Source organism: Hesperophylax consimilis, chromosome 25, assembly GCF_061612785.1.
Source record: "Hesperophylax consimilis isolate HC1 chromosome 25, BYU_Hcon_1.0, whole genome shotgun sequence".
Classification (NCBI taxonomy): domain Eukaryota; kingdom Metazoa; phylum Arthropoda; class Insecta; order Trichoptera; family Limnephilidae; genus Hesperophylax; species Hesperophylax consimilis.
In genome coordinates this window covers 2,246,292-2,262,359 of record NC_142860.1, presented here as the reverse complement: position 1 = coordinate 2,262,359, position 16,068 = coordinate 2,246,292, and the positions used below count along the sequence as shown (strand labels likewise).

Below are 16,068 nucleotides of genomic sequence, written 5' to 3'. Positions count from 1 at the left end.
GGGGTATTTTCACTGTTTTTTTTTATTCTCTTAATAGATGAATAAAAATAATGACGGTAGTCAAGGTATTGGTGTGTAAAAGATGTAATGTTATGTTGTTTTAGGAGATTAAAAAAATGTTTGTCGAAGGACCTTGAATTTAGTGTAATTAAAACTGCACATGAGATGGTAAAATGTTGAATGGAAGAAAGGACTCACCATTAAGAATATTGGCAATCGTTTCTTCCTGTTTGTTCTTCTCACAGCAATGGCACTGAACACGTAACTGTTTGCACGATATTGGCTCGGATGAAAAGATTTTATAAAATAAGCAAGGTAAGATCTCGCGCGGATGCGGTTTTTTTTATAGTGAGCTATGTGGGATATTGTAACAGACTGACACTCAATGTGCACAGAAAGGTGCAGGAATCGAAGTAGATAGGACAAAGGAACAACAATACTATCTCAGTGCAGTTAGGTATGAATATATGTGTGCATAAGATGTATGTGTAAATTAATGCGTATTGGCGTAACCAGGTATTTTTATTTTATTTTTGTTTATGTTCGTTTTTTTCGTGAATTCGGCAGCGTTTACATCACACCGGGTGACGTTGGTGACATACTTGACATACGTTTTGCCAGACATTGGCTTTTTCTACGTCATACTGATGTTGTAGCCATCAGTGGTTTCGCAATGTGAATAGATCTTTTTTAAAAACAATAATTATGACTGAAAAAAATAATATTACATATAGTACGATAATCATAATCAGAAAAATCAACTTTAAGGGCATGTTTTTTTCCACAGAATTTCAACAATTCTTCAAATTTCAAAGTTAGTTTTTAAGTTCTATTATTATGTCAGTATGAGTCAGTTGCTTCACAGAACTGAAATAATTACCGAACTTGAATAGAACTTGAAAATAAACTTATAAATTTGATGAATTGTTCAAAATCTGTGAAACTTCCACACATTATTGTAACATGGCAATCGATTAAATCTTGACGAAAATATTGTAATGTAAGTACAAATTAACTTACATCAATCCTTATTACCTATTTAAGACAATGCATCAATCAATATTATTTGCGTAGATAAAATGCAATAAAAATTAAACATAAAAATGTTAACAATTTTAAACCTAAACAGTTCAATGTAAAATTATATACCTATGAAGTAGCAATGTGTCATTTTTAGGCACGGTACCAGATCAATATTTTTGTACGGCTTTTACGGTTGAGCCGAAATTTTGGCTGAACACTGCTCAAACGCAAAACTACGCTCTTTACAACGGAAAGGTGACGATTGAGCTATTAACCAATTTGAGGAAGCCAAACTACTGGATTAAGCTTTCCTCAGTGAATGACTAGTTATAAAAAGTGTCGACAGAGTGAAAAATATTTACGAAATTAAGACACTGTGGCATTAAAGCAAGCTAACACTTTATTTTTATCATATTATATACGTTTGTTTTAAAAAATATATTTCTGTTTATGTATTACAGTATTAAAAAAAATATATATGATTAAAAATAAATTCAATAATAAATTCGTCAATTTAAATTTAGCATTGAAAGTTTTTACTTTGATGTCATTTTATTCTCTATGAAAGTGGGCGGGGCCACCTAAGATAATCAACAGTAAAGATGTTTGGAAACAGGCGAATCGAACGTTACTGAACAAATCACTTGGCTGATGGGAGCCTGAGATTGATCGTTCAAAAAGTTGGAAACAACGGCCGATAGAGTCGTCTGAATTATACTGAGCTCGCATATGAATTATCGTACGACTCTTGATAAATAAGATGCTAGATAGATAGAAGGTGCAGGTACAGATGTTCAAGTCCATATGTCAGACTGTCAGATACCGTTCACGTCTCTGACTATGTAATAAGAATAAATACTAATGGTGTAATTTTTCTAAAATATCCCCATATTAGGGTAACCGTTCAATTGAGCAGTAATACGTCATCAAAAAAGAGCTAGCTCAATTGTGCGACTCGCTCATGAACGACTCATCGCTACTATGAAGGTCACAAGATAATATAACATCTACCACTAGCGCATAGAAATATTTTTAATTATTGTAAACAAATTTGACGCACCGTGCGGGAAACTATACAAGGCCGTCTCTCAAAACCGATTGAATTTGGATCGATGTCGAAATCGATGATTTGTAACTTTTTCAAATGTGACGGTCAGTCAAACGATTGGCCCTTAACCAGTCAGGCTAATTTGTTCGGTTTAGCGAACCAACAGCTAGTACCCGTAGAATCTATGTTCGTTTTGTGAACAGCTCATATGGTCTCATGGAAATCGTTGTATGTGCCTTACTATCATGGTGAAAAATATGTTATAAACGGTTTTAGAAAGAAAAAACATGACCCTACATATTTAAATATGTGAGTTAACTACAGAAAAATTAAAATGTACACCTACCTGGAACCAAAGGTTCCGAACGCAATTTGAGATAAATTTATGAAATTTTGTGACTTTTTATTTTTTTTTGTATGAAATTGTAAAAAAATCGAGATGATATAAATGTTTATAATATGTTGGGAAATTAAAATATGTTTTTTTTTCGTTATCCGTTATTTCATTTCAGTTTTTATAGGAAAAAAACGTAAGGTGAGTCATTATTGAACCCTTTAAATGTGTGCATTAAAAAATATATATATTTCAAAAGTAATATAATTACAATTTGAAAGCGTATTTTAACACCTTTCAAGGGAATTTGGATAAGTTCAGAAATGTTCAATTTATTTGGATTTTTTTGCAATGTGGTAATAGACACACCAATTCCCTCGCCATTTGATAATGTCGTCGTTACGAAACGGACAATATGAGATGCCTAAAGGGTTAATAATTTTATATGCTCTTTCAAGCGAGTTTTTTCTAGGAACCTAAAATACGTTCAAAAATACCATGTCAGTTTACTGCGACTGTATTACGTACATCAACATTTAACCGACGTGTGACCTGTTTGACTAAGTCGATTTCATGTAGGCGCCTTGCAGCAATTACTTTCTCTTCTTCACGATGATATTTATGGCCCTAATATATTAAACACCCGTTAATTAAATGGAACTTACTCATAAACTTGTCCCTGTTGTATGATGATATTGAAAGGATGGGTGATACAGACAAGCTATTAAAAAAATGATTGCAAAACTTTACCTCAACTGTTCAGAACTGAGCACCAAACGTCTCTTTACACGGACGGTAGATCAACCAACCACTCAGATCTCTGGTTTATTCTGTCAGATAGTTATATTATTTCCGCTTTGCAATAAAAGCCAAATAAATGGAATATTTATGAACGTATCCTAAACTAAAAATCGTTTTTAAAAGGTGATGAAAGATGCTTTCTAATTTTATTATCTTAATTTTTTTCTAGTAAAATTACTGATAACAAAAAGATCTTTACTAAAAAAATGTATTATAAACGTTTTTGTCACCACACTTTTTTGTTGTTTCGTGTAAAATTCTTTATATTATCTAAAAAAAGTCGCTATCCACGTCTGTCTGTTTGTACGCTTAGTTCTTCTAAACTACGAATTTGATTTTGGCAGTGTGGTAGTCGAAAAGCATGTCAAAACTGTATTCAAATATATTTTATGAATAAAGAAAAAAAAACCTTCTTTCACAAAGGTTAGTATTTTAATTTTTTTGTGTGGTTAACTTTTAGATTTGAATATGAAGCGTGGTAATTTCTCTTTCTAATACCGTTTAGATCATATTTCTCACCACGACAGTAAGGGAATCGAGTATTTCTATAAGACCTATATGAGCTGTTCCCTAAAGCGAACACATTAACCTGAGGGGTTAACTTTTCTATGTGTATACCGCACAAGAGCCTCAACTGATCTCAATTGTCTGAAGCCAATCGGACTATGGCAACGTCAATTGGGGTAAGTTAAGAGGTTTGGATGTATTTGGCTATTCAGATTTGGTCACCAGACACGTCTAAAGCCATTTCAAGCAACGTTTCAATTCTTTATGAAGTATGTATCTAGCACTCAGTATCGCCCTGCTAAAGCGTTCCATAAGAATATTATCATTTCCGTATGCCAGAAAAAACACAATTTATTAAATATTTATCCGTTGATTCTTCCATTGAATTCATTTCGAATTATTCGTTCCGAGAATTGACTTTTAAACGTACTTTCAATACCTTGTCATTGTGAATTCGGTGATTTGCACTATGAAAAACATGTTTTGATCGAAAACTTTTGTAGTGTTATTTTTCGAGAGAAAAAAAACAAGTTTCAAAATTAATATCATTTATCTTTTAATTTTCGGGAAATCGACAGTCTACATTTTGTCAGTATGTGTATAGCCAAAATAAGTCAAGACCCTCCCGACATAATTAGACCCCTCCCAGGTCCCTACCCCTACCACACGTGATGTACCGGCCCTTCAAAAATGCACTGTTTGTTTTGCTACACCCTGTATTATAATAAAACGAGATGAAGGTCGGCTAATTGATGGATTTTTTTTTTTAATTTTAATTTTTTCTTATCGGAGGTTGGAAATCATCAGAGCAATCATCACCCTTCACGCTGCAGCCTGGATTAAATCGGCGGAAGTGCATTCGAACCAGTCGCAAGTCACGTAGGCATTTGAGACATGACTCACTTTCCATAACAAGGTTCACGTAGGTTCTTCTATAAACCTTAAAAAATATAATTTTGTTTTTAGTTAGTTAGGTAATTAAAGCAATTTTTCAAAATTTGAAATCTTTTGAAAAACAGCGAGATATTGGCGGTTAAAGATTTCATTTGACTATAGTGAGCATAATTCTATGTGCCGACTAGGAACACACGACAAAATATAACATTCTTCTGCAATACATACACAACCAACTATCAGACACACTCACTAACCAATATTAGGCATGATCTGGGCAATAAGTTATTTTTTTTCATCGTTTCTAATGACTGTGATAAGTGTGATATAACACTTTTTAAAAGTGTGTTGAATTGTCACTGTGTTGGGTTATCATGGAACCTCTATTCAATATTTTATAGGCATGATAAAATTCATAGTGTATCTTTAAATGCAACTATAGCATTTTTTCTCTATTTCAAACGAGTAGTGTTTTATTAAATATTTTCACCATTATCGTTTTTTTTTTTTTACGTATCTCCATTTCAAACCATCTTTGAACGCTTACTACGGGGCCTTAAGGCGATGCACTACGTCGCGTAATATTTTAAATCGAGCCGCCATCAATAACACTCCTTACGTAGATGGCGATAAGGCTTAAATTCCCGCTTAACACCATCCAGCTGTTTTGATTTAGGCAAGGAAAAACATGGCCAAAAAGTGCCTTTCATTTTATTTTGTGGATGTTCAGGCATAAATATTTAAATGTTTTCCGATCATTTTATAAATAACTTAATTTGCCACATTATACAATAAAACCATTACCGAAAATGGCTTCGTAAGTAGGAAATTTTGAACTTTAAAGCAGTTTTCATAGGCCTTATAATTTTTTTTTCTGTTCTTATAAAAAGACTTTACTAAAAAATACTCGATTATTTCAAAGGCCAAGATGTATTATACTCGCAGTATTTATTTAAAGCATCTGAAAAATTTCTAGGCGACCAAACTTTCAAACCAAAAACACATGATTTTGCATTACTACGTAGTGCATCGCCTTAACCGACTTGTATTGAGAGCGCGCTCCGATCCGTCACAATAGGCCTTGTACTGTTGTCATCTGCGGTTGATATTTTATAAAGATTTTTGCTGTGTTAAAAACGTTATTATTATTATTACTGACCAATATTATTATATACGTGCAAGAAAATTTATGACATAGCAGAATGAACTTTTTAAATGGTGACTGCAAAATTGAAATGCACGTCATGGCAATAAAATGAAAATAGAACCACAATATTACAAAGAGTTGAACACCTAAAATATCATATTGTTTACCTTAGAATACAAATTAATGAAGTTTACAAAAAAAATGTTTTCCTGTCTCCACAAGGCTAGGCAGATGATAATTTCAATTTTCTGACTAATACAACGTCCTTTAACAATATGCGTTCTAAATTCATTGACGTCGCGATGAACAAACGGTCCCCGGGCGAAATGTAAATCAGATATTGTAAAATATGATAATCTTATTATGTAAGATTTTCATATGTTACACTAGCAGTTACTACCCGGTTTCGTCCGAGTTTCAATACTCTTTTATAGAAATCTCATTGAACAAAAGAAAGATGAAGACTAAACATGTATAATTTTTTACAGTTCATTAGAAATCTCCATAGCTCGTGAGATAAATTACGCTACGAGCTGAAAGTGTAGATTTGCATTATTTAGACAGATAATCTGTATAAATTTTATAATACCAGAGCTCAGCGGTCGACAGTTATGGCTTCCTCAACTATCAAATAAACAGATTTCCACGATTAATATATTTTTTAACCTTTAACTGAGCATAATTTATGTTTGATTTTAACGCGGTTTATTCGACTAACCTACTAACGTTAGCCCAATATTCCACTCACCGGGTTATCGACCTACCTTACCTGAATGTGATTAGTTGTCAAGTGATACGTTGGGTACCTACTCAGTACTAATCACCTTGTTATCTCTATGTACGTGTCAGATACCTACCTAATTAGTTTGTGTCACACTGGCAGTTAACCCTTTTGTACCGTGCGTATATTTAAAAGTACATAGATTTTCATATTTTTTCCCTTGCTATCCAGAACTAACACTTACAAATTGGCAATTTTCGTTTTCCAATTGCAGGCATTGCTGGGTTTGCGCGCTATTTTTTTTGTTTTATTCTATCTAAGCAACATATATATTGCTTACAAAATAAGTTGTGACTCCCTAAACACTCCTAAAACGAACAAGAACACCACAAAAGAAAACCAAGAAGCGAATGTATGAAATAGTAAATTCGCATCGCATATAAAGAAGTGCTTAAACTTATATGGTGATGCTTGAACTTTAAAATATAAAGTGAAGTGATTGAGTAAATTTTTTTAATTTAATCAATTAAGGAATAAAATGTTATTCAAAATGTAGGGAAACTTAACTTGTTTAATAAACAAATAAACATCTACTACTTGTTAGAAAACGGTATTATTTTTTGTGTCAGGTACTTTATTTGACTAACGTAAACTTAAATATATAGGAAACATTTTAGTATAAAATTGGGGATCATATTTTGGTGACCCCAAAATGGGTTGAATATGTATTTATTTGGATGTAAATTTTTACTCTGTGATGATGTAAATTTGGTAAGAAGTTAATAATAAGCCTAAGATTTAATCGTTCAAACGGTAGCCATGTTTACATTTTGAATTCAAACCAGCAGTGATAAAATGTATTTGACACTTGACCTTGTAGAATTATTTTTAAAATCTTAATGAAGAGTTTATATTTTGAAAGATAATTTTTGTGTTTAGTCACGACTCTGCTACCTTGAAATTGTTTTTTAAGTCTATGTTTTAAAGTTTTTTTAAATTTTTTGTTACTTTTTAAAAGTAACTAATCTTAATATAACACGTATTATAACTGTTCTTAAAAATGAAGATACCAATAACTTATAAAGTAAAAAAAATAGGACCAACATTTTAAAAATAATTCTACAAGGTTATCATTGTCAATTTTAATTCAAGTCTGATAGGGTTAAATGAAAATAATGGTTTTTTAGGAGTCAGACTGGTCGCGGCTCCGCACTTTGTTGAAGAATTTTGCTGACGTCAGTAGCCAGCTAGCTAAGGCGTAGAGAAAATGACAACACATTGATTACGTAGTATATTTTTTTGACTGAATAACTATTGAATTATATGAGCTTAACATATATTTGTCTTTATTAATTACATTCAATTGGTGATGTATTGTGCCTGTCTCACCAAGAACTCCTGTGTTGAGAGCGGGCGAAGTTTACAACAAAAATACAAAATAACAGCACTGGGTTACATTTAAATAAAAGACAAACAGTATCATACCATAGAAAAAAGTACTAATAAATAGTTTTATCAAAAGTTTTGTTGTTTGGTCTGTCTTGGCTGATGATCCAACCTGGTCTGATTTATATTTCAAGTAATTTGTGTTCTATCTAATGGCTAGTGGAAGTGCACTGTGCAGCTTTGTTGCAAAGTATCTAAACCTTATTTGGCCAAAAGTTGTTTTAGTGAAAGAGATAAGTAAGAGATTGTGCCCTTTGGTTTTAGTATCACTATCAGTTTGTGCATTGTTTTAAACAGTTCTGTGTTTGAAAGCTACGCTGGCATGTTTTATTTTCACAAAATTACGCCTTAGGTAGTAAAATTCTCCTTCCCACTACCATTGCTGATGAGTCTTGTCCTCCGTTGAACTCTCTATTGTCTCATAGAATTCAATCCAAACTCGCTCTCCGTTGAACTTGACTGCTTCATTAGCGGTCTTGGGAAGTTCCAAAATCCAGGTGACAGGAAGCCATCGGTCGTTAGCCAGTGAATTTTATAAATGAGCTTGTTTGTTTCTTGAATTCAATGAATTCGGTACATAGTGACAGTGCATACACATTGAGCGTTTATTGGCCTCTTCAGTTTTACACAATTTTCAAAGGGATTAAAAAAAGTTTCAGTTCAATTAGAAATTTCAACTCTTCCTGAATATACCTAACGAAAATTTCTGAGAAAAAAAAATTCATGTAGATTTAAAGTTTTCATTGATATAGGGACTGACCCGTTTGTTGCCAGGTTGTCTGGGAAGCTGCCCAGGCTGTTCGGGCAGTCGTTACACCACTGACCACCACGTTTGTTTGGCTAACGGCAATATTATTACTTCCTTATCGCGTTTTGTGACATATTATTAAATACAATGAATGCGAAACAACTTATTTACCTGCGTGATGGTTAATATAGCTGCGGTAGGAAATTCCGTCTTAAATGTTGTTTTTCGTCAAATTATATGATACTTCCTGATTTTTATTTCCAAATTCATACCTACCTGAACAATGTTTTAAACATTTTTTAACCTTTTGCAAATAAAGAAATAATTTTGTTTCTTTGTTAACCAAAAAACAGGAAGTCAACAAGTAGCGAGGTCAAACTGTAATTTAATAAATACCGGTTAGTAATTAGTAGGTAAGTGGACAAATTCTTCCGGTTCATATCTAGTCGTATCTCTCGTGGGTTCAATTCCTCTGCTATCTAAATCCTCCATCGTTGCACAAGCATACTTGTCTAATTATAATTATTGGAGGTTAGAAATTTAAAATATAGTAAGATTATTCGAAATTAAATTGCTTCACTAACTTGAATAAAAAAAGCAGTGAATCAACCAACAACGCCTTGGTTACACCGAGATGCGTGTTTATATGTAATATTTTTTTTAAATTGAAAATACAACTATAATAAAATTCAAAATATATATCATAAATAAATAAAATATTTTTAAAATTTGTATAAAAATTCATTAAAATATCTAGAATATAACCCCAGTTTTATAATGGAGATTTTTTATAATATTTACCTAGCCTCTTTGCATGTATGTAGGTACGATTTAAATTACATATATTGTTTTTGATTATACGTGCAATCTATCTTCCGCCGAGATTTTGCTTGCTCAGTTTTATCTGAGTCATCCGTTGACTGAGCTGACTGAACGCAACATAATAAACCTTACGCTATTTTTACCTGTCGGCCAATGCTCTTAATTTTATGACCAATTAAAATTAGTAGCTACCCAACCGATATAGTGTTCCTTCAATTGCATTTTCAAAATCAATTGTTCGCTTAATGATTGTTGATGGTAGAGAAAATTAGTAGATACACAACCGATATAGAATGTTCCTTCAATTCTATTTTCAAAATCAATTGTTCGGTTAATGATTTTTGATGGTAGAGAAAATGAGTAGGTACCCAACCGATATAGAGTGTGCCTTCGATTCCATTTTCAGAATAAATTGTTCGGATAATGATTTGACGTCCAATAAAATTTGATTATATGCCTATATCATTATTTTTATGAAGTTTTTATATAATTTTATTGTATTAAATAAATTATTCATTTGGGAGGCGTGGGTAATACAAAACAGTCTGTTTCCACATTATACCTAGTTTCTATCCCACAATCTACACATTTCATCAAATGTGGACATAAAGTAACTGGGATTAACTAGTTTCATCGGGATGTCGCACGATCATACGAGTCTTTGTTTTGCCAACAGTCATACGTAGGTACTAGAATTACAGTAAGACTTATTGAGAAAATTAAACAGCTATGTAAACTTAAGAACGAGGTTAATAATGACATAAAATTTGTACAGATTAGACGTTCGTGATATTAAGATATCTGGAAAAATGATCGCAGGGTTAATTTTTATTTTAGTTAGTTTTACGCCCAGCCGAGCTACTGCATGGATTTTAAGAACAGAATTTAAAATAATGCACAAAGTTATTAAATCATGAAATAACGGTAAACAGATAACAGTAAAATAAAATAATATAGAAACTAGAATAATACCACATTAAAGATAAGTCACAAAAACTGCTGGTATAGATTACCCTTAATTCTATAAACGGAATCAATAGGGGAAGGGAGGGCAGGATGGAAGGCTTAACTTTAAGATGTAAAAAAAATTAGAACAACATAATATTAATCCTTTATTTTAATAAGTGTTCAGAGAGATCTTACATACTTATAAAATTGCGTTATTAAAAATAATTAAAATTGAGTATAAAATCTGTTAAGACTCATAAAAGAAAAACAGGAATAATTCCATCTTGCCCTAACCCTGAGGGCAAAATGGAAAGCTTAAAAGGGCAAGATGGAATGAATAGGATATCCTTGCATTTTACAATTGACACATAAAAGACAACCGTTTTCTAAGTCTGAACATAGTTCATGTGCCCAACCACAACACTCTGGACACTGTACCCAGTCCTCTGTGGGCGGTTCCACATATGCTTCTCCACATAATACACACAACCCATCGTCTTGTGTTGACTGCTCCGGATGTTGTAGTATGTTCTCATCTTTTCCTGTCCTTTTCTCCTTTCTTTTACCCTTTCCTTTGTTTTTCTTGTCATTGATGACCGGATTAAGGACTAATTTTGGTTTCGCTTTCAGCTCCGTATTTTTTTCAATAGTTTCTTTGAATGGAGAACTAGTTAGGATTTCTGATTTTTGACATCTCAATTTTCGTTTCTTTATTGTAGGAGTAACTTTTGGTGATAGAAGTATTTTAATTGGAGAAACTAAGTACGAGGTGGATGGTTGTTCCAAACTCTTATCAATAACACCTGAACTTGTTTCTTCTGACATCGTATTCTGTGTATTATCAAAATTAAGTTGCACTTCTTCATCCTGTATTTTTTCATAACCATCATGGAAAGTAGGTGTTTCATTGGTAATATTGTCTGCAATATTGACGTTGACGTGAGATTGGCTTTCCATTGCTGAATCATTTGTGTCGGTATTTTTGTTTCCCTCATCAGTCACAATGGAATTTTGTTCGCCTTCAATTACTGGAGCGTTTTCATAAAAGTGCCGGTGCAAAGTCTAAATCTGAAAACAAATGTCTATTATATGGGAAGATGCCAGCCTTTCTGAACCCACTAGTGGCATTTTGCACAGTAGCACTTTTTTCATAGGCGATGCATACTAGCCTAGCTATATCAAACTGATTTACTCTTCTTCCAGGATGATTATTTTGAAAAGTGTCAGGGCTTGCTCAAAAGCCACTTTGAATGAACGCTAAACCGAGACGTCCAATGGTTGCAGCTTGTGGCTTGTGTGGGGGGGAATACTGACCATGATTATATGTTTTTCTCGAGCAAAATTTAAAGTTTCTAGGTTTTGATGAGTAACATGATTATCTGAAATTAATTAAACAGGTCTATCTGCTGTTCGTCTTGTTTTCTCATTAAATATTTGAAGACAGTTGTTAAAAGTGTCATTAGTTATCCAGCCCGAATCAGAACACCAAGTTTGAGAGCCATTAAGAGCTCCATCTAAAAGACGTTCATTCATTCTCTTCTTGTGTCCAAATATAAAGAAAGGTGGAATGAAGCGACCAGTTGCACTGCAAGCACAAATCATTGTGGTAAGTAGCCCTTTTTCTGCTGTTGCTACAACGCCTACTTGTGTTTTGCCTTTTGTAGAAATTAGTCGAGGAGGTTTAGAGGCACTAGTCTTAACACCAGTCTCATCCATATTATAGATGTCGTCGGGTCGTGACATAAAGGTATTTTGTGTAATAACCATTCATAGGTTATCATAGAACCGATCCACCTGAGTGCGATCAAAAGCAGAACAACGATCTAAAGCTGTGGGTCCCGGTGTCCTGTAAGATAGTTGGTGAAGCCTTTTCATAAATCCGCTAAGCCATGATCCCCCAGCCTTCTCACATGTAAATGGATGCGGTATTTGTTTTGTACCGCCACCTCATAAGCAAATTGCTGTAAACTTTGCCGTAAAAAAGGGTGTCCCGTTCAATGGCAAGGTCACAAATTTTTCTCCCAAGTTTTTTCGAAAAAACAGTTTGAAATCTACCTTGGTTTTTGGACACGATACCTTTTTGATATAGCGGTGTAAGTTCCGATCGCAATTCCATATTTCTATGAAGCTGCGCGTATTGTAGTAGTTACAGCTTCGTCCATCGCTATCTGCCAAGTCAAGATCCAAGATCCTATGTTGCTCTTTCTAATATACTTGAACACCATCTATAAAGAGAATCATTCTCAATTAGTTGAAAAAAATTAAAACAGAAATCAAAATAATTGCACGCGGGCAAAATGGAAACTATTCCATCTTGCCCTAAAATGCAATTTTCCATCTTGCCCATTAGCTAACTGCCAATAATAATATCAATATCTTAGAAAATCCTTTAATTTTTTTCCTCTTTAAATATCAATTCATACAATCTATCCCTTATAGTTAGTGTTTATAAAAACAAAATGGTAGTATTACTTACTTTGTATGAGTAATCACACTTTTAAAGTCCACTGATTTTGTAATAATTCGTCGCGAAAATACAAAACACGCGTGTAAGTCGCTTGGTGGCGCGAGCCGAACCGAGTCACCGGACATAAATACAACATGGGCGCTTATATCTGTGTGCGTAGAGACACGGGCACTTTGTCGCGCGGTTTGCGATAGGTAGATAGTTTCCATCTTGCCCGCTCCTTCCAACTTACCCTCCCTTCCCCTACATAGGTATATCAATATTACCCCCAAACTTGTTGCCCAGTTCAAGTATCCTATTGGTTAGTGAGTTTGTCTGATATATAGGGTTTTCCAATAAGAGGTGTTATTTTGATATTCAATCGTAAAAGTTATTTTATTATTAAAAAATTATTTCGTATATTTACTGCTGCAAAATTTTCAATATAATGTTAACAATTTCAAAAAAATGTTTGTGTTCCCGCGTTTGAATGAGTGCCACCAAAAGGATGCATTGACATTACAACGAGTCTATCGGCCGAGTTTCAGCACGATCGGATGTCGGAAAGTGGGTTGATTTTTCCACTTCAAAAATTTAATTGATTATAATTAATGCAAGTATTATTAAAAAAAACCATTACCAAATAATTAAGTATAGGTGTGCAATGCATTATAATTAAGAGGGTGTAGGTAGATTTGTATAGGTGAAAAATGGAAATCGGACGAGGAAAAATAAGTGTTGCTAATTTAGAATCTTTAAGTAAATCAATAATGAACTTTAAATAAATAAATAAAAATCTTTATTTATTTTTTTGGAATAACTTTATTGAGTAAAACCTCAAATTGTAATATTTAATTATTGAAGATAATATTTTCTGTTTCAGATTTTCGTTTAGAAACCGCTAATATTGTCTTCAATAATTAAAAATCTTTAAATTAATTTATACTACTTCCGATTTTATGTCCGGGTTAAATCTTCCCCATAGGAAAAACTAAACCCTTCCACACACTTTTCCACAAATGATCATCTAGTCAATCCACATTATGCAAGTGCATTATATAAGCAAAATAAATACAAAACAAAACAAAATCAACTCACCAGAGATCAAATGGGAAAATAATTCACCGATTCCAGATATTTTCATATCAGAGGGTTTGGCTCGGTAGAACTCCTAACAGGGCCTAAAAATGCTACCGATCCCTCAACATAAATACTTAAAAAATCTTTCGTTATCCTACATGTATTTAAAATGACCGACTTTTGCATCTTTATATATAAATTTTTTGATAGATCTAATACGCCTAAATTTTTTTTTTATCTTTAAATAAATAAGTTAATTTTTATTATCCTGACGAAGTATAGCTAATTGGAATTCACAATGGAACTTAAAAATATATAGTAAATTGTACTTACCCATGTATGCTAAATATGGATATTTTGAAGTGACTGTTTCAATTGTACTTGTCTGATTAAAGTAAAGGTAAAATGGCACCAAAATGCACAAAATAAATTACAAAATTTTTTCATACATTCTTCTTGGCAATGGAAATAAAGATTTGTGGATTCCACCCAAAACAAAATGTTGGATAGCCCTCTTGGCGGTAAACCATTGGTGATTTCTTAACTTTTAACGTTTCTTTGCTAAGAACCAATCTAATCTCACCAAATATTGATTATGTCGACTTGGGATCTGTCTCGATTTAGCACGAATGAAAACTTAGTAAATTACACCGCAGGCTCTGGGGAAAATAATTTCTGTGGGGGTCTTTCTTAAGAAAGGGAAGTTCTAGGAATGTAAAGGGTATGAGGGTTCGGTTGTCCAGGAGTGACGAATATATCCCTCCTACTGCGGCGCAAGGCGATGGGTCGAAACACCAGTTGGAGAGGTCAAAGGGTCTCTCCAAACCAGCCTCTCTCGATCTGGCACACCACGCAGCTGACGACTCACAACTCACCAGATGAACCCGGACATCCCTGATAAATCACCAAGCTTAGTGAACCACTTGATGTGATTTATGGCAGAGGTGTTGGTTATCCAATAAATGGTTCCCGGGGCGGCGGTACCTGAACCCACCTCCAAAATTGAAGGAGTTGGAAGAGTGTTACACCACTTTTATAGGGCGGACTCTTCATTTATTCCGACAAGATGAAGTATGACCAAAGTTTAATGTATGTCATCTTACATCAAACCGTAATTTACCTGTACTAAATTAAGCGTTATTAAATATTCATTTTAGTCACATTGTGTAACAACCTGTCGATTTGACAAACAATTGGAATATATATTAATATAAAAGCTACGAGCCATAAATGTGTATATTCTTGGTATGTTATATCTGCCTAACTTTGCAGAATTTTGTATTGGGAACTCTTTGTAAAAAGTGAAAGGTTCTACTTATAATGGTGTTTATTTACGTTACAATAAATAGGTCTGGATTTAGCTACACTGTTCATTACATTACCCGAGGGTTGGTAATTCTCTGTTTCGAGAAGCTTGTTCACTGTCAATATCATTTCACAAGTACTTGTTACACTCTAGCGACATCTGACGGACTCTGGAGTAAGCTTTATGACTAGCGCCATCTATCGCTTAGTTACTCAACCTTATTACCACACATCACACTTATATTGTCATGAGTGTAGGTCAGGGGTGCTCAAACTTGAACTGCTCGCGATCTACCTCAATATTATTAGATTCATATCGATCGACTCTGAGAAGCTGCAAGTATGTGTGATGCAGGATTGTCGTCTATGTAGGTAGGGTGTATCGTGGCCAGAGATGTACTTTATTTCAAATAAATCCATTTCAAATGGAAATGCAAAATGCAAAATGGGTATTGTCCATTTTGCATTTTAAATGCTTTTCTAAAAACCATTTTGCATTTTGCATTTGAAATGCTTTTCTCAGTGCATTTTCCATTTTAAATGCTTTTTTGCAACATTATTCCTACTATCTCCACTCATCTTTTTTTCATAAACCCCAAATATCAGTCGGTCCTCAACCACGCTATGAGAGATAATTTACATTTGTCAAGTTGCTCCCTGGTAGAAGCCCTGGCAATTGGGTGATACCATTACAAAAAATAATGATTCAAATACTGAACATGGGGCCATGACGCTGTAATATTAAATGTTAGATAGCAGTTTCTATGTTTTTACGTTGGCAACATTTGTCCCGCGCAA

At 33.6% G+C, this 16,068-nt stretch overlaps 1 protein-coding gene across 2 annotated transcripts in view; it reads left to right on the top strand.

The window, feature by feature from the left end:
* Positions 1-16,068, top strand: part of RhoBTB (Rho-related BTB domain containing) — an 83,997-nt gene that overhangs the window by 8,633 nt on the left and 59,296 nt on the right. The window contains exon 1 of one of the 2 annotated variants that reach the window (XM_089646851.1): positions 11,317-12,045. The exons of the other annotated variant lie outside the window; for it this stretch is intronic. Coding sequence (XP_089502977.1) covers positions 12,007-12,045 — 39 coding nt within the window. The 5' untranslated portion in view covers positions 11,317-12,006. Of the gene's footprint in view, positions 1-11,316; positions 12,046-16,068 lie in introns of those variants that run through there. 2 annotated transcript variants of the gene reach the window in all.